This window comes from Macrotis lagotis, chromosome 1, assembly GCF_037893015.1.
Source record: "Macrotis lagotis isolate mMagLag1 chromosome 1, bilby.v1.9.chrom.fasta, whole genome shotgun sequence".
In the NCBI taxonomy this organism is placed as follows: Eukaryota; Metazoa; Chordata; class Mammalia; order Peramelemorphia; family Peramelidae; genus Macrotis; species Macrotis lagotis.
Genome location: NC_133658.1, coordinates 172,231,328 through 172,252,001, shown reverse-complemented (window position 1 = coordinate 172,252,001; position 20,674 = coordinate 172,231,328). Strand labels below are relative to the sequence as shown.

The 20,674-nt window shown below is 36.5% G+C and overlaps 1 protein-coding gene across 1 annotated transcript in view; it reads left to right on the top strand.

Annotated features, from left to right (window-relative positions):
- The window catches only part of PCSK2 (proprotein convertase subtilisin/kexin type 2), a 310,977-nt gene that overhangs the window by 138,959 nt on the left and 151,344 nt on the right, over positions 1–20,674 (top strand). The window contains exons 3-4 of the mRNA XM_074225780.1: positions 13,990–14,103; positions 16,741–16,849. Of these exons, the coding sequence (XP_074081881.1) occupies positions 13,990–14,103; positions 16,741–16,849 (223 nt within the window). The remainder of the gene's footprint in view (positions 1–13,989; positions 14,104–16,740; positions 16,850–20,674) is intronic.

The window sequence follows — 20,674 nt, the reverse complement described above, 5'->3', positions numbered from 1 at the left end:
AGAGAAACTCAACTCATTGCTTCTTGCAGATTACCCAAGTAATTAGTTTCCCATACCCTGAGGTTTCAACCTTTCCATTTCTGGCACTCTTGCACTGTCCCCCCTCTGGTAAACATCTCATGCAGCTCACTATATTTAATTGGCCTCATCCATGACTCATTTTACTCATTGATCATATTCTCATCAGCCTCCTTCATCTCCCAAGTATAAGTCTTTGGTCTACCATATTCCCTGTCTTCTAATTCTGGAATCATAATCAAAACAATTCTACCATGGCTACTGGGAAGTCTGTATAATTTTATTCCCCGACAACTAAATTTAGGAAAAGTTCCAAACCAAAATATCACTCCCTGATCACCTATGATTTTTATCTCCTTCTAATAAAAATGTAAGCTCCTTGAGGTCAACTCTTTTTTTTTTTTGTTTCCTTAGTCACACAGTGATTCACTTATAGGAAGTGCTTAATAAATAAATCTTTTTCTTAATTTGTTCATTCATTCCTGCTCCAAATATCCCTCAGGTTCCATTTCCTTACATCCCATAATCTCAAATTAAATAAAAAAGGAAAGAGAATATTATGTTAGTCTATAAAAATGTAAGTTCTTTGAGGGCAGAGACTGTTTCTTTTTATATTCTCTTAAATGTTTGTTGAATTAAAGAGATCTGATAAACTAATTGCTACTAAGATATTAGTTGTATTCTGATATTGTTTTGTCATGGTCCTCTCTAGCTGTCTAACTTATTTCTTCTTGATCTACTTTGCAAACTATGTCCTCCCAAGGCTTTGTCCAAATCTTCTCTGCACTCTCACAATGGTCTCATCAGTGTCAATATTTTCAATTTTCATCTATTTAATCACATCCACGTATGTATGTATATATACATATGTATATACATTGTCTCTTTCCCAAGCTCCAGACTTAGATCTACAACTGCTTTTCTGAAATTTCCATTTAGATGAACCATTGGCATTTCAAATTCAGCATATGTCTTTTGAAAGGGAGATTCTTCATTTGGGTTTTCACCCTAATTAACAAGGCAAAGCTCAGAACAAAGAAAATTCAAAAATTTTTATTATAAGTATGTCAAGGTAGAAATACATTGATGGGTTAATCACTATAGATCAGCAATGGAAACAATCTAGATAGGTCTATTTTAGCAAAAGGGGTTGGGCCCTTGCAACTCAGTTTTTCCCCCAAAGTAATGAGAATATGACAATTTGCAGGGAGGAATATGTGACAAAGTAGATGATACAAAAAGCTGCAGACTTAGGGTCTCCTTCCAGAAAAACCTCCTCCAGTATTGATTAATGTTGGGAACAATGTCAACAAAACTTTCAACATGTCCATGTCCAAAATAGAACTCATCTTTTCTTCTAAATCAAGCCCCATTTCTAATATCCCTTCTTCTATAGACAGCATTACCATTCTTCCAGTTCCCCATTTTGCTATGTTGGAAGTCATTTTTGACTTGCTCACCCTCCATATTCAATCAAATGCCAAATCTTGTCAAATCCACTTCCTCAACATTTCTCAAATCTTTTCTCCTTTTCTCTACTCAAACCACAACCAAAGGATTCCAGATCTTTTTCATCTTTTTAGACTATGACAACATTCTCCTAATTGGTTTCACTACATCTGTCTGTCTTCTACATCCCATTCTCTAAAGAGCTGCCCTACTGATATACTGAAAGCCCAGGTCTATCTATGTCACTCTCCTAGGAAGCTTCAGTAATTTTTCATTGCTCTTAAGATAAAATACAAATTCCTCCATTTAGCATGTAAAACTCTCCACAAGCTAATTCTAACCTATCCTTCCAGGATGATTATAAATAACTCTCCCTCACATCCTTTATTCTTCAGGCAAACTGGCTCACCTGTTGTTCTTTTTGCATAATGTTGTATCTCCCACCTCCATTTCTTTCCAGAATGGAATGCCCACCCACCTCACCTCCACATCTCAGAATCCCTGGGTTCCTTCAAGGCTTACCTTCTTCAAGTGTTACCTTCTTCAAGAGAATGTTCATGGCTTCCCTCTTATGAGAGTGTCTCCTAATGACTTAATATTTATTTTGGATCCCTCAGACAGAGAGTAAACTATTTGAGAGCAGGGTCTGTATCACTTTTGCATTGAAATCCTCAACATTCAGTATAGTAATTAGCACATAGTAGGTGCTCAAATAAATACTTACTGACTGAGTAATATCATGCATGTTCCAACCCTGGCAGTGGTTACATTTTAAAAAGAGAATATTTGATCTAAAAAATATTCTTTAAACCAGAGGAATATGATTTTTTTTTTAGTTTTTGCAAGGCAATGAGGTTAAATGGTTTGCCCAAGGCCACACAGCTAGGTGATTATTAAGTGTCTGAGGCTGGATTTGAACTCAGGTACTCTTGACTCCAAGGCCAGTGTTCGATCCACTGCGCTACCTAGCCTCCCTAGGAATATGACTTTAAGGGAACTAGCTTCTCTAACCCCTCCCCCACCTCCTTATCAACTCTAGGAGCTATTAATCATTGCCTTGAATGATTTTTTTTAAACTTTTTCTCTGTCTTTCTGTCTCTGTTGTCCTTCTGTCTGCCTCTGTCTCTCTGTCCCTCTCTCTCTCTCTCTCTCTCTCTCTCTCTCTCTCTCTCTCTCTTTATTTGATTCTCATAGCAAAAGACAAAGGTACTAGTCAATCTCTGACAGAAGCAGCTGGGGAAAAAGTGTTTTAGATAGGATGACTTTCTTGATACCTGCTCATCCCAGCACACAGGTGACAAATGCAAGGTCCTTCCCCTGTCCCCTCCACTACAGGTTCTTTTCCTATATGATTATCCTCTATTTATATCACATATTTTTGATAAAGTGAGAACACATACAAAGCATTTTGAAAAAACTTAAAATGCTATGTAAATTTTATCAATTATTGCTTTTGATATCACATGTACATAATTACTTCCTTTTTTACCTGTGTAGTCCCAGAGCTTAGCACAATACTTAATACACACTAAGCTCTTATCTGTTCAGCAATGGCTGTCCCGCACGTGCAGCATGAAGGTATCATTGAATAACATGGAAGGAGGCACAATAGATAGCTCTAGCCTCTTCTCACCCCATCCTTCTCCAAGGAAGATTTGAATTCCTGGCAGGAGGGGAATCAGAAGGTTTATATTAGAGAAATGAGGTACTGGGCTAGAATTATGTCTATTTGCTTCTACAAGTATTATTAGTCTTAAGGAATGTGGGGTTGTTTTTTTTTTGGTATAGATTATATCTCTGATCACCACTCATTACTGGGGCAAGCAAGATGATAAACTGTATTTCCAAGGCTTGGCTTCTTACCAAATGACAGTTCTACAATGAACACATAAAGGAAGTGGCAAAGAAGTCCATTTACCCAAGTTGATAATAGAACAAAAATCAGAGCAAGTATACATATGAGAACATGGACTAAATAATACAGAGTTAAGGAGCTCTCCCATTGGAAGCATGGTAACTCAATTCAACCAAGAGAAAGGGGGATAGTCCTTGTTCCAGGGGAATAGTTCTTGAAATCTCTAGTGTATCAAGTTGGGAAGATGACATAATGTAGAGAGCTAGCTCCTCTCATGACATGGCTTTCCCCCAGACTCTTATTTTCCCTTCATCAATCTGAAATGAGATTTCTGGCTTGTCCATATTTTCTAGAAGCAGAAATCCAGAAGCACCCAAAGAGCTCTCAAAGAGCCTGGTGCTCTCTTTTCCAGTTCTCACCATCTCTGCCCTGGTCCTCAAGCAGATACAGAACCTTGATCACCATCAATTAGGATACAGTCCCAGAGGCTCTGAGATTTGGGGAACTTATGCTTATTGCCTGACTAGCAGAGTCAAGATTTGAACTCAAACCTTCTGACTCAAATCCATTCATGCCTTCCTCTAATCCCATCATACAGGCAATCATCTTAACTCCAGGACTAAAAATTATGCCTTGAGAACCTAACCTTTGTCCTCTGAACCTCTGCCCTCCTTGAGTCTCCTCTGGTCTAATTGATTACTGCCTCTCAGAGTCCACTAATTCAGCCTGGTCATACTTCATCCCCAAGCCATCTTCTCACTAGCTTCCTTGTTGTATCTATTTAGATAGATAGATAGATAGATAGATAGATAGATAGATAGATAGATAGATAGATAGAAGGATGAATGGATAGATGGTTAGATGGATGGATGATAGATCATTCCCATCTTTTCTAGTTTGGGGGCAATAATAAAATCAATATTGCCATTACTCCATTAAAAATGTTAATCTAATCCCCTGTAGCTTTACATATCAACCAAGTAACTATCCAAACCAAAGCATTTAACCTCCATTCCTGAAATGTATTATCTCCAACCATTAGACTATAAGCTCCTGGAGGGCAAGAATTCTCTTTACATTTGTTCTCTAACCCATCACAGAAATTGGCAAAAGACAAAAGCTGCATCCTCTCTTTCTCTTCTTTCCTTTCCTTCCCTTCCTTCTTTGTTTCCTCCATACCTCCTTTCCTTCCTTCCCACTCTTCCTTTTCTTCTTTCCTTCTTCCTCTGTCCCTTCCTCCCTTTCTTTCTCTCTTTCTTTGTTTCTCTCTTTCTCTCTCTCTTCCCTCCTTCCCCTTCTTTATTTTTCTTAATTTCTTTCTATTATACTTCTCTCTTCCCCTAAATGCCTGGATAAACATGGAGGGGTTTTTTTCGTGAATTTATAAATCTTTACCCTACCTCTTATCCCCATAACCATTTCACCTGTGGAGCAACATGATATTAGCAATTTTATTTTAATAATAATAATAAAGAATATAGTATTTGTAATTATATAGTTTATAATTTGCATAATAATTTATAATAATTTATAATTGCATAATTTATAAAGATTTTTATAATTATATTTATATATTATAATATATAATTATAAAGAATAACTAGCATTTGTTTCATTTTAATATTTATAAAATGTTATTAATAGAAACTGTTCATCTTGACCTTGAAGTTCTTCCCAAATCTGACTCCAATCTACTTACTTTCTAAATTTATTTCACATTATTTTACTTCATGAATGCTTCATCCCAGTCTGATTGGACACTAGTTTTCTCTGTGTTCTTCTAGTTTCCCTGAATTTACATAGACCATTCCCATACTCAGAATATGCTCCTTTCACAATGCCATGCATTAAAGCTTTCCCTGGTTCCTTCCAATGAAATTTATTCCTCCCTTCTCCAAATTTCCTAGAGTGAATTGTCTTGTTTGCTTTGACAAATCATATTCCTACCTTGTATTACATTTGACTATGCATGTCTTATGCCTCTCCTCATCTCCAGTTGACTTCAAAAGACTCCTCCTACCATTTACCCCACTGAAAGATTTCTTTTCAATTTCTACCTAATGGTAGAAATTTATACACCCTGCATGTAAATAAGATTTTAGAAGACACTAATGTGGTGTCTTCTTGTGGTCACTGAAATTCAAACAATTCTAGCAGTCTACCCTCTTCGCAATTCATTTTATTTATACATATAAAGTAGGTAAGAAATTTGTTGGATTTATCTCATTATTATCATTATAAGCACAAATCAATGCTGTGTATTTAACTATAATCATTGTTTAATTTTGAGTCTATTGATATTAAGACTGTGGGGGAAGTTAGGTGGCACAGTGGACAGAGCACCAGCCCTGGAGTCAGGAGGACCTGAGCTCAAATCTGGCCTCAGACATTTAATAATTACCTAGCTTCATGACCTTGGGCAAGTCACTTAACTCCATTAATCCCATTGCCTTAAAAAAGGAATTTATCAGATATTAAGACTGTGATTATTAATTTCTAATCTAATCTAATAACTGGGCTAGCAAAAAAAGAATATCAGACACTTCAACATGGAAATTGGAATATTCCATAGCCTCTTTAGCCTCCTAAAACCCAGAGGTTGACCTTGGTACCCTTCATTTATCAATTTCTCCAAACTTCACTGCTTCTATGCCTCATATTGATGTCTGTTTACCAGGGCCCTAAGCCTGAGGAAGATGAAGTTGGTAGAACTTCGTATGAGCTGTAACCACATATATCTTCAGAGCACTGATGACTAGCCCTCATAATCTAATCATAACCACTCATCAGGACTCTCCAATGCCTCTTATTTTGAATATGCAGGGTTGCATTTATGCTTGGTAATGCAAAGTAACAGGAATAGAGAAAAGTACTGGTCTTTCTGACTGAATCTCTTTTTTTAGGACAAGGATAGAAATGAGGTCTGGCGGGTCTTTCTTACTAGTTTAAATGAGTTGGTTTTCCATTAGCTGATTGAAAAAAAAAAGGAGAGTGGGTCAAAATGACCCAGGGGCCTGCTTTGGAAGCATAATGTATTGTGGGACATGATGCAGTTGACTGTCATCCCATTTTTTACAAGAAAGCCTAAAACTTTTGTTAATCTCAAGGTGAAAATGAGTCTGTAAAGAAATTATTTTAACTCCTTTGTTTCTATGACTAAAATTATATCTAAATTGTCAATTTTCCTCCCCATCCTCAACCCTTCAGGTTGTGAATACACTTATTCTATCTGATCTTCTTTCAGCATATAGTCCATTCATTTTCTGGAATAAGGAGGAGAATAATACCTTGCTTCTTCATGTGCAGTCCCATATCTCTTTGTAGGTGAATTCATCAGCATAACTCTTGTTCTTTCCATTCACTAAGAAATTAATAAAGACAATAAGAAGAAGGCAGGCTGGCAAAGTCTGCATTCTGACATTAGCCTCAGTGGCTTTTCCCATCTTCCCAGATGATCATCAAAGCTATTTGTGGGTGTTTATAGGAGGGCATTGTGTGAAGATCTGACATCTATGTTCTTTTGTTCCTTTCAGAAAGCATCCTCAACCCATAATAAGAACTTAGTGATTCACAAAGCAGACACAGAGGTGTTTATTAAACATTAAATCCAGGGCCCTTAGAAACTTTGACAAAGTCTCAGCACATTTTTTCCTTTTTCCCAAGTCAACATGAGGAAATGATGAAAATAGAGTTCAAGGATTTGACCTTCCAATGAAGTAGATTTAATTCAACTTAATACAGTAAGCATTTATTATTCATCTGCTATGTGCACATCATTAAGTTAAATGCTAAGAGAGTCAAAGACTAATTTCAAACAGCCCCTGTCCCTCAAGAAGCAGATTCTCAACCTGTGACAAATGTAGGGGTGTTTGGTTTCCAGAAGAATGTGAGGGGAGAGTGGTAGTTTGCATTCAAAGACTGGGGTCTGCCTGTGATTGTGCCTATGGACAGGTATGTGAGATAAAACAAAGGAACTGAGCCTAACCTGATCAGACCTGAGATTAGACCAGGTCTGTTCCATCTGGTTCTGAGTTGACCTAGGGTCTCTATTCTTTACCAATGTGCCTGCTCCAAATGGTTTGTGCATATTCCTATTCACTTCCCTGTGCTCATTAGTATTAATGAGTAGGGTGGGAAACCATATACAGGTGAATATATCAGTTAGATAATGACTCTGGCCAGTGATTGGCATGAAGGGAGAGGAACAAGTTTTTCAAAGTGCCTATAAGACTCAGTATTATTTTAATAAGAGAGGAGGTCCTTCTTTGCAAATATGTATTAATAAAAGCCACTTTAATCACTCTGGACTAAGTATTTATAATGATGAGCCACTGATAACAGATCTCTGCTGAGTTTTCAGATTTACTGTTTCCTTCAATACTTTCTACCTTAGAGTAAACAACAGGTACATACAGTACAAAATTGTCTGGATTCTTTCTTTTTCTTTTTATTCTCAGTACTTCAATTTTATTCCTGCTTTTTACGTGGGTTATTATTGTAATAGCTATTTAATGGATCCCCACTGGTGGTCAGAGGTGGACTGAGGATGTCATGGAATGCAGTTTAGACTCTCAATAAGTATGCTGGAGTTTTACCTGATGACAAGTTTGTATAGGAAAACCTGAGGGAGAACCAAAAGAACCTTTTGCATAAGAAGACATCATTGGTGATGACTGCCCTCTTGCCATCTTGTCATAAGTCATTATGATTTCAACATCTCCAATGGCCATTTTCCACTTCCATTCTCTGTAAAAATATCAAATGTAATTAAGTGCAAATGAAATGCTGTCATTAATTTCTCAATGTTTGTTTATGTGACTGAGTTTTTTGGGAATTTTTTTTTGGCATATTTTGTGTTAAGGTTTAAAAATGAGTCTGAATTACAATGTTCCCCTGTTCCATTGTAAATAAAACCTTCCATAATAATAGGTACTCTCCACTCTCAAAAGTCTTGTTAATCTAAGTAATTAGACCAATGACCATGGATAGGGAGGCATTCAGAAAAGCAAATGCTAAGGTTAACTTTGCACAGGGCTATATTAGTTGAAGAGGGGGAAGCTTTGTTTAAATTAGTCCCCTGGTAAAATGCTAAATGGTAGTTGTACATAAGAATGCAAAGCAGGGTTTATGAAAGGTTTGTGTTAGAAGGGTGAAATGAGGAAACGGAAAAATTACTTCAGATGTAGAGGGTAGAAAATAAGCATTTGTATAGTACCTATTATATGCTTGACAACTTTATTAGTAATAACAATAATAATAATATTTATATAGCATTTACTATGTACTGGCATTGTGCTATAAGCATAGAGTATAAATTATAAGTGAAGCCAGCTCTGGAAATCAGTTGGGGGCTGGGTGTATATCTGCTAAGGTTTGTATGGAGTTTCTCAATTGTGAAAGAATTCATACAGCTCTCTGACCCAGGAGTATAAGAGCAAAACCTTTATTAAAAGTTACTGCAAAAAAAAAAAAAATTACTGCAAGTGATTAGGTAATAGGTAAAATTAGGTAAAAGGTTAATTAGGTAACAGTTATTACAAGTGATTAGGTAAAAAATTAGGCAATAAAATAAAATAAAAAGAGTTGATAAGAAACATTTACATAAGACATCGCTAAGGACACACTTGCACCTGGGCTGGTAAGAACAGCAGCCTAGCGAAGTGAAAGGGCAAAGCTTTTGAAGGAAGTCTAGCATTGGGAGAGGTTGGAGGGAGGAATAAGAGTGATACTAGAGAGGTTCTAAGGAGTGGCTAACATCTGAAGGAGACTGGTGTCAGGCATATACCTTGGCGAGGGGAGTAGGGCATGTGGTACATATGGTATATGCTAAGAGAAGCGTAAGATGGGAGGGAGGGATTGAGGTTACTCCTATTATTTTAGTGAATTTACATCTTGGAGTCAAGATGCTAGATAACAATGGGAAGGAAAGGAGAGTTCAACCAGATATAGCAGGAGAGAATCGCCATAAGCACTTACAATTATTATCTCATTGATCCTCATAATAACCCTGTGAGGTGAGTGCTGTTATTATCCCCAGTTTACAATGGAAGAAATTGAGGGAAATAAAAATTAAGTAACTTACCCACACAGCTACTGAGTGTCTGAGGCTAGATTTTTGTCTTAATTCTCCCTAACTCCAAGACTTAAATTAAACAATGAGTGAAATTTTGCACTATTCAGGATTTTTATGATCTGGCTCCTATGCAAGTGGGAAATCTTTTTCTCTAAAGGTATTTTTTTTAATAAAAATACCCTAGATTTTCATCTCTCTGGAACGTTTCAATTTTGGTAGCTGTGGAAGGAAAGAAAATGGGTCAGATAACTCTTCAGGATGTTCTGTCTCAGGATTAATCCCCTTATCATTAAGGAAAGAGATTTGAAAGTTATAAGGAAACTAGCTTATTTCTTGAGTTTTAAAAAGGCAAGAGTAGTCAGGCATTCAGGAGGCTCTGTTTATTTTTATTAAAATTTAATTCATGATATTAAAAATTAATTCTATGGAGATAAATTTTGACATTTTATTAGTATATACTCAATCAATTAAATTTGGAGTGGTACTATGACAGGTAGTCCCTAAAATGTTTTAGGTTTTTCTTGTTGTCTTTAAGAATGAAATCTCAAGAAAGGTGAAGTAGAGGAAATATTAAGATAAATATGATGATTTCCATCCCACTGATATCTAGCCATTGTGAGTCACCTGGAAACTCACCCAGGTAAAAGGAGTATGGATATGGTGGGAAATACCTCAATTTCTCCCTCCCAGAATATACAATATTCCCTGTTCCCCTAATGGAAGCTGCTGTTATCAGCCCAGTTGCACTTGCAACTGTCCCCAATTTCTCTTCCCTACTACTTATCCCCTAATGTCAGTGCCAGCTGCTGCTGATGCTGCTGCAGCTGCTAATCCCCTCAGAGGATTAGCCCACTGCCTTTATCCTCTCTCCACTTTAGTTTCTGCTAGCCACAGTAATACTTAAATAAACCTTATTTTGTCCCTAAATACTTCTGGGCCAACAGCTCAAATTTGTCACACATTTGAACCAGAAACTAGACCACACCCCAAAATATCTTTATACTTCCTCAAAGGGACTGACTTAAAAAAGAGTCTTCAGTATAAGATTTTAAAACTTTTACTCAATGATTTAGACCAGTCCAAATAAACCCTAGTCACAAATTAAAGAGCTCTCTCAAAGAATATTTCATTTTTTTTCAGGTATTAAGCATGCAAGGATATTTTCAGATAAAATCCAAAATGACATAAGCCCATTGCTAAGAGATGGCTAGTTGCCAGACCTAATATTTTACCCTTGATTGTGAAGAGAAGTACCAGTCAGCCCCCCAAGGGGGGCAGAATTCAAATAAACATACAGTGAGCCTCCTTATTACCAATGTGTGTTGCTAGAGATGGAAGGAATGATTCTACTATGATTTTTGAATTGGTAAGGAAGCAGCAGAAGACTTTTGTTTGAATTATAGTATAAATTGTTTCACACTGAATTAGAATTATCCTGCCTAGACCTGTACCATATAGCCCAGGCCCTAGTACTTTTCTACCCATCACATTCTGCATGTTATAAGTTCTTCACTGATCTTTATGTATTTATTTATTTTTATTTATTAAATGCTTCCTTTTCTTTCTGTTTTGTTTTTTGGTAAGGCAATGGGGTTAAAGTGACTTGCCCAAGGTCACACAGCTAGTAAGTATCAAGTATCAAGGTTAAATTTGAACTAAGGTCCTCCTGCCTCCAAAGGATGTGCTCTATCCACTGTTAGTTCTTTTCAACTAGGTTAAGTTCCGGGAATACAAATACAAGCCAAAAGAAAGACACTCTAACCCTCAAGGAGAAGAAAAAGAAGTGAGGAAATCCTACCAATGCAGGTCTTTCACTAATGCAGAGAAGATGCTTGTCCTTTATTTTTGAAGAGGACCAATAACAAAACAGGGTGATGTCTTACATGTGATTAAGCCTACTGGGGACAGAAGAAATGGTTGGTCAGGACACACTCCCTAAATGAAGGTTCTAGGAAGTGAATCTCAAAATATGATTGTTATAAAGCATGTTGTCCAATTCATATAGAAACTCATCCCTGCAATAGCATGTTACATTAGAAAGCCACAAATTAACATTATGTTGTACTATATTTTTATTTATTCTTGTCAAACATTTTCCAATTATATTTTGTTCTGATTCTGACTATAATGTTACTGCTTGAGTTTAAGTTCTGTTATAAAAGATCTCTCTTAAAAACCTCTTGTGATAATTATATTGCTACTGAAGACTCATCCACAACTTCCCAAGGTATAGTTGGGATAGTTCTAATTTTTAGAAATTTTTTTTTACCTCAAACCTAAATTTACTTGTCATTTCCACCTTTGCTTCCAATTCTGTTCCCTCTGATGAAGTAAGTGTAATCATTTTTCCACAAGACAGCCCTTCACATACTCAAAGACAGCAATACTCTTTCCCCTAATTCTTCTCTTTTATATTCAAGCATTCCCAGCTTTCAACTTCTCTCTGAATGGCATGAATTTGAAACCCTCCACCATTCCAGTTGCCTCTCTGGACATCCTCCAGTCTTTTAATTTCTAAAAAAGTGACCTAGAATGAAGTCTAAGATTCCAAATGGGATCTGAACAGGCCAGAGTACAAAGTACTTCCTTGATCCTGGATGATCTGCTTCTTTGAATGATATAATATTAGCTTCCTTTCTTATTATAATTACATTATATAATTACATACAAACTCATGTTGAGCTTGTATCCCCAGTTCTATTTTAACTTTTTAAAACCCTCAGGTTTTTTTCAGCTAAACTACCTCCTTCATCTTGTACTTATGAACTCAACTTTTTGAACTCAAATAAGCATGTCATCTCTACCTTTACTGAGGTCTCCTATATAAATGTTAACCAGAACAGATCTCTAAGACACTCCACTAAAGCCCCACTCCGAAGTTAACACAGAACCATTAATGACTATTCTCTGGATAGAGCTATTCATCCAATTCCAAACCATCCAACTGCCCAGGCTGAATCTCTCCAGGTTTTCCACATCATATCAATCCTAAATTTGACTCTTTGAAATTTCCATCTATTTTACAACCAAAATACCCCACATGGAAGAGATATTAGTCTACTGTCCATTTAATGAGCTGTTCTATTTGATAAGCAGAGATTGCAAAGAAGGAAACAGGCTAATTCCAAACAACTGTTCTAATTAGAAACATCCAAAAAGCAAAATTGCTATCTCTGTTCCTCTTCAGTGGAAGTCCTCAAGCAAAAGCAAAATGTTGTAGAAAGGATTCTTGCTCAAATATAGGTTGGATTAGAGGGCTGACCCTCTGAGGTTTCTTCTTCCAATTCCTATTCTATGATTTTTTGATTATGTAGAAGCAAGAAATTCAAAGGCCATTATTGAACCCTGTCCCTCTACAATATACCAGAAAGGACAAAAGAACAAACCTTTGTATCCTCAGTACATAGTAAGCATGTAATAAATGTTTTTGGTTAACTGATTTTTCTTCAAATATTTTGGAGCATTTCCAAGTACATCCATACTTTCCTGCTCACGTTCACACCATTCCAGAATAACATTCTAAGTATGTTCCTATCAGACATATGTTGGTACATGTTTAACAATATGGGAGATGGAGGGATATATTTAGAACATATTTTCAAGTTTTAGTTTGTATCATTAACATTTTATACTTCAGTTTCTTAAGCCTAGTCAGTCAACAAAACATTAAATCAAGTCCTTCTCTATGGTACTTTTCAATTTCCAAGATATAAATGTTCAAGCTGAAAATTTAACCGTTCTTATGAACTGGTTAATATTGACTCCAGCATACCCCTAGTTCCTATACTTGGCATTGCTCCTCCATTTTCCTCAGAGACTCATTATTTCTTTGGGGTAGTGAATTAGTTTTTACTACTATTAAATCATGATATCTTGAATAGAACAAGACTTTGTTATAATCGCTACAGTTGAGTGATTATAAACAAAGTCAGGTTTAAATATGTCAGTCCCTGTGGAAGAATGGCATTCCTATCCCACAGTTTAGGTTTCTGTCTGTCTGATGGTACCTCATTTATACATTCTGGTGCTTTGCCTCAGAGCTTGTTGACTTCCCAGGCAATTTTCCCGGCAGATTTCCAAACTGTGATGGTGCAGTACTCTGTCAACAAATGTAAATGCTAGCAAACCCTCCATTAAAATGATAGATACTATTTTGCTTCCTCTTTCCCTTTAAGTCCTTGACTTAATCTAATTATTCTTCATAACTATATTTTTCTTTTGTTCTATTTCATTCAATATGAACAGTTGGCTATACCTGACCATTATTACTAAGAATATATTCATTTTGCTTCCCAACAATTGTTACAAGGCAAGAATGCTTAGAGCACACATCAAGGCCTATTTGTTTTCCATGAGCACAAATGAATGTTCACTGAGAGAAATCTCAGGGTAAGAGCATATATAAGATTAATTTGGCTTCCATTAAGAAAGCTCTGTATTATATATATATATATATATATATATATATATATATATATATATATATGTATATATATACATATATATATATAAATCAAAAGAAGTATGAATTGATTCTTCTGTTCTTTGCAGTGTTCACATCTTGTTGCATAATGCATCAACATTGTCATTTCAGGTAAAGATGGTTTTGCAGCAGGAAGGATTTGGCAGGAAAAAGCGCGGATATAGAGACATTAATGAAATTGACATCAACATGAATGATCCCCTGTTTACAAAGCAGTGGTACCTGGTAAGCTTCTCATTATTTTTTTAGAAGATTTTTCTTCTTGGATCCTTGAGCTCAGAATCTATTTCTATGTTCCCCAATTTTGTTTGTGATGAATAGTAGCCTGCAGCAGACTTAAGAAAATGCATTTAGTAAAGAGTACAGGTCTACTTTATTTAATCACCTTCAAGAAATGGTCAGTTTTCCTTCCTGGCTCCCACTGCTTCTCATTCCATCCATCTTTCCCTCAGATCTGCTTTTCTTGGAAGCAGTCAAACTGTGTTTGCTTCACAAGTCCAAAGATAGTACTTAGAGCTAAACACAAATCCCTAGAATCAGTTTTCAGGAGTAAGAAGAGCTATGTGTGGACTTATTTGCACATAATCTTTCCATGCATATACATATATATATATATATATTTCCATGCATATATATATATATATATATATATATATATATACACACACTAATGGGCATTAGTAAAGAAATGAGAGAGAATACTTCAGAGGAGTGAAAGAAAGCAAGGTGAAGCATCCTATGGAATTAGCAGAGAAAGCTGCTTTGGGTGACATCATAATGGTACCAAGAGAAGAGCTTGGTGACAAAGGAAACATGTATACATGATCCAAAAAACATTTGGAGGAAATAAATTCCATGGGGCTTAACTGCTGAGGAGTTTAAGACATTGAAAACCAATATGACTTGAGAGGAATAGACCTTTTTGAGAATGTCAGCATCTGGGTTGAATTTCTTTCTCAGAATGTTGGGTGTTTCTATACTAGTCGGAAGGGCAAGCTATTAAGGGGAAATGAGCTACTTTAATTTTAAAAGTGTTATGCTGCTTTTCTGAATTTTGTTTTAAGATAGCAACTAAGGAGCAGAGCAGGAGAGGAAAGTAACTACTTGAAATGGAAATAAATAACCTTAGATTTTTAACAGGCTGCTAGACTACCAGACTTGGTCACTCCCTAAGAGAGAATCAAACACTGGCTGTGCTGTCTCCTCATTCTTGCTCAATTTGATTGGCTAACTATTACTAATCTTAGGGAGCTTATATGTCATTGTGGATAGCATACTGGAAGACCACATTACTAATCCTACCTCAGACACTTACTGTTGTGACCCTGGACAAGTCATTAAATTTCTTCGCACCACAATTTCCTTATCTGTAACAAGAAGGTTTCCAAGCATCCTTCTAGCTCTGAATCTTATGATAATATGATCTTGGCATGGAAGTAACCATTGGCATTGAGGGAATTCTTTTGGAAGACTAGACCAATGAACAATTAGCTCTGGCCAGTCATTTGTAACCAGAAAAGTTACTGATGTAGAAGGTCTACTTTGATGTAGAAGCTTTCTTTGAAGCCAGAAACTTTTGAATCTAGGGATCTGTCTGTCATGTATGGACTAGCCTAGTCAAGATTGGTTTGTAACCAAAAATAAGGGGGTTTTTGGCCATAGCTATCTTCAAAAACTATTACTAAATCAGAGAAGTTGTAATGTATGAGGGTGAAGAGATCACTCTCAGCCATTAAATCATGGATTTTAAGTGTTTTAAAGACTATCCAAGTGCTATTTCCAATAAGAAACTCATCTTCTAGTCACCCAGGTTCACAACCCAGGAGTCATCCCAGACTCTTAATTTTCCTTCTCCTAACAACATCAAATACTGTGGAGAGGTTTGAAAAATGAAGATTAAGAAAAAGTCACTGAATTTGGCAAAAAAAAAGTCAACAAGAATTTCCTGAGGAATAGTTTACAATTTGATCTTAAAGGTTCATAGAATATCCAATCCTATTTGAGAAGTGCACTCTGCCTAGGGATATGGGTCATGACTTTAAGGGGGAGCAAAAGTGTGTATTTATGATCTTGTTACTTTTGCATGAGTTTGTTTTCAACTTTGAATACTATATCACAGAGTAAAACATGTTAGCCACTTAATCATTCAGCAATCATTTAGAAGAAATGTGGTATTATGGATAGGAGGACACTGGTCTTGGAATCAAGAAACCCCAGGTTCAAATCTCTCCTACACACTTACTAACTCTGTGTCCCTGGCCGAGTTTTTGCTGTTATTCAGTTGTTTCAGTTATAAGTGACTCTTCAATACCACATTTTGTGGTATTCTTGACAAAGACACTGACTGAAATGGTTCATCATTTCCTCCTCCAGTTCATTTTGCAGAAGACTGAAACAAGCAGGGTTATGTGATTCACCCAGGGTCACATAACTAGGATGTGTCTAAGTTCATATTTGAACTCAAGAAGATGATTCTTCCTGAAACTCTACCTACTGAATCACCTACCTGATTCTGGGAAAGTTATTTAACTATTATGTTCCTGATTTTCCTCATCTATAAAAGTGTTGAACTCAGTGACCTCTAGATTTATAACTATGATTCCATAATCCATTTGTGAAATGCCTACTATATACAAAATGCTGTGGGAGATACAAAAGTTTCTAAGATATGCCCTCATGTAATTTATGAGTTAATAGGTGGGATATGACATACACATAAATATTTAGCATTATATAATAAATATGTAGAAATCACAAAGAGGAAAAGAACATAAAAGCATCATTACAATATATATGAAATGAAACTCTTAATCCTCCACACAAAATAAATAAAGCTCTTCTGTCTTTGACTTCATGTATCAGATCAACACTGGACAAGCTGATGGGACTCCAGGACTTGATTTGAATGTGGCTGAAGCCTGGGAGCTAGGGTATACAGGGAAAGGAGTTACCATAGGAATCATGGATGATGGTAAGTATTTCAAAATTCTTATGTCATTTGAGAATATGTATTTGTCCAGGAATGTTCTGTAAATATTTAACAGCTGACTGTCCAAAAATATATGCCATACCTTTAAGCTTAATCTGCATTGTTTAACATTTTCTCTATCTCTTTATTAAATCTAGAAAATCAATAAATCAAGACCTGTTTCCTAGCTTGTGCTAATTTGTGAGATGTAAACGCTCACATCAAAAACCAGCTGTTAGCTATTGTCTCTCAAAAGTTGGTTAAGGCTAGTTCCAGAACACCTCTGGATTTTTCTGCTTCTTTGCCAAGGAAGTTTACTGTAAAAGCATATTTATTCTTCAAAAGGTGTTGATCAATACACAGTATAGCACTATGCTTGGAACATGGTAGACACTTAATAAATGCTGATACTATAGAGCCTAAACCATGTTGTCTTTCCATTTTATGACTAAATCCTTAGCTTTCTCAGTCCCTAGAGAAGAGACATTAAAACATGACTATTCATGTTTCATCATATAACCTTTAAATTCATTACTTGGACCTGCCATTTCTCTATCAACTCAAGGGGGTAAGGCAGGAAAAAGACTGGTTAAGTTTTAAGACTGAGTTTTTGGCTTTATTCTGCTATCCCAGAAGTTCCCTGGAAACACTAAAGACTTCGTGCCAGGATAATCCTATATCATCTTGGTAGAAGTTATTTTCAGGAAGCATCCCCACAACAAAACTTTCTTATACCATCCCTGGAAAATTCAATGGAAATGAATCTAAACTTCAAAAACAGAACCTCTTTATTTTCCATGACTCTGAGGAGCAAAAGCTTTGTTGATATCTAGGGAAGGCAAATAAGCCAGAGATAGAAGGAGGAAAAAAAAAAAGAAAAGCTGCATTTCCCCGACAGCCTTTTCGCTTTCCTCCTAACACTATTGGCCATTGTTCTAGTCCATGTTCTTGACCATTTTACTTCCCCCATTCCTGAAATTTTTGTCCACATGCCAAATCCATTCATCTTGCCTTGATCCTTGAGCTCCCTTACTCATCTATTATCATCATCATGATCACATAAAGTAACACCTTATGCTAGATTTAAAAAACCAAATTTATAAGTACAAGGTCAGAGATGTGTAGTGGAGCAGCAGCAGAGCAGCTGAAGAAAAAAAGCAAAATTTTTCATATAGCACAAGATTTATACAATCCAACAAGGAGGTACAACAACCAAAAATGGACTTCATTGTTGAGCTATGAAACCAAACCAATGGTATGAGATTCTTTCCTTATTGGTGGAAGGGTAGAATGGAGTTGACAACAATAGGAGAGAAGAGATCTCCAGACTCTTTGAGGGCTTTCCAGTCATTTTGGACTCTCCATTCAATTTGGGTGCATCTGGTTTGCAACTCTCAAAGAAAAGATGGATAATGCCCACCCCACTTCAAATTACTGGAAGAAGAATAAGACTCTCAGAAGAAATTGATATGAAAGGAGCTGCCATTCTCCATCATGTCCCTTACCTCAGGTTGATAGGGACTTCAAGGAATTGTCCCTTTGAGTGAAACCTGGAACTCTCTCTCTCTCTCTCTCTCTCTCTCTCTCTCTCTCTCTCTCTCTCTCTCTCTCTCTCTAGCTTAGCTACCTCAATTCCCAAAGGGGAACTCCTTCACTCTATATTTTTGGGACATATTCTTCTATGTATACTTTCTCTGATTTGTTTTGCTTCAATAAATAGAGGTTTGGGGTTTTAGTCATTCTTTGCCACTTCTGATGTGCATTCATTGCAGAACTAATGTTTGGTGAGAAAGGGAGTAAAGCCTTGGATATAAATCCAGCGTCCTCATTTTCCCATTAAGAAACAGTGATAAGAAGTTTAGATTGAACTTGGAAATCATATCCCCTAGACTAACAATATTTAAAGTAACAGATATATATAATTATAATTATATATATAATATAATTTTCTTTCTGAAGAGATCAGTGGTCAGCCTCTGGCTCAAACTTCCTGCTTCACTTCTAGGCAGGGACTGAAGTCTCTCTAGAGAAAGATTGGAAGAGAAGAGGCTAGAGATGTCTATTCTGTCTTCCTATGAATCACATAATGATATTCCCATTTTACATGCAGGAGGGGGCAGCTTTCTCTAGTTTCCTTAAGAAATGTATAACATGCAGCGACTAGGTGGCGCAGTGGATAAAGCACCAGCCCTGGCTGGAGTCAGGAGTACCTGAGTTCAAATGTGACCTCAGATACTTAATAATGACCTAGCTGTGTGGCCTTGGGCAAGCCACTGAATCCATTTGCCTTGCAAAAACCTAAACAAACAAACAAACAAACAAAAAAGAAATGTATAGCACTCAGGACTAAGGAATCAACAACCAATCAATCAAACAACAAATCAACTAGCATTTATGAAATACCTAGACTATACCAGGTATCCTGATGGTTTGGGGAAGGGGGAGTAGAAAAGAAAAATGAAACAGTCCCCCTCTTCAGGAAGCTTACATTCTACCAGGGTAAAAATGCATATATATTAATAAAAATAAAATCTAGACAAAGTAATTCCAAGGTGTATCAGCAGTTAAGGAGATAAAGAAAAGTCTTATGTAGAAGATCATACTTGAGCTTACTATGAAAGGAAAGAATTTAATGGCCTTTTTTCAGTCCTCATCCTTCCTAACCTCTCTACTGTATGTGATACTGTTGGATGAAATAGTAGGTCAAGCATAAAGTGTTTACCATATAAGTACCTAGTTTACTTCTAGAGACCAAATGTGAGGGTTACAAATATATATACCAAAAGAAAGAATCCCTGCCCTCAATGAGTTTACATTGCAAAGGGGGAAGACAACACACAAAAGGAATCTGAAAGTGAAGGGATGGGGAAAGAAAATGAAAGTCTCCATTTGGGGACATGGAATTGAATTCCAAAAAATCAGAAGCTCATCTGGAAGGTGAATAAAGATAGACTGGCCTGTCCCCCCCCAAAAAAAATGAAGATCCTAACTGGAACTAACCAATGGAAGAAGGAAGCTGGCAAGATAGATATTCCAGAATGAGAAGGCAGCAGGATACTCCAGAGCAGGAATATTTCAGTTGCTAAGGAGATTTGCGGGTAAAACTGTGACTAAAGCATGGAATTGAAGTCCAGAAAGTTAAATGCACAGTCTGGAGGGAAAGTCATGTTGACCAGCCTGGGACTCTTCCCAAAACAAGAGAAAATAAAGAGTCCATCACAACTCCTAGTTTGTGAACCTGTGTGATTATAAGTATGAAAGTGCCCTTAAAAGAATTAGAGAATTAGAGGAGAGCAGTGGGTTTGGAAGAAAAGATTGGTTTAGTTTGGGATGTATTAAGTTGATGGTAACTATGGGACATCCAATGGTAAGTTTGCAATAAACTACTGCTCACATGGGCCTAGAGCAAAGAGAGATAAAAACCAGGGTATTGTTCTAGGAGACATGTTCATAGAGATGATAATCAAATCCATGGAATTTGATACAATTGCTAAGAAAGAATGAAGGGGGAATAAGAGAAAAGAACTTTGGGTTATATTAATGGTTAGGGCAACAGAATATGTCTAGCAAAGGACAATTAGAAAGAGTAGCCATAGGAGAAACCAAGAGAGAGCAATGTCATGAAAACCCAGAACAAAGAGGATATGCAAGAGAAGAGGAAGATCAACATCATTAAATGCTGTGAAGACAATGAGGATAAAAACTGTTAAAGGTCATTGAATTTGATAATTAATAGATCACTAACAACTCTGGAGAGTGAAGTTTCAGTTGAGTGATGAAGCAACCAAGTGATATGGTATTAGAAGTGCTGAACCTGGAACTAGGAAA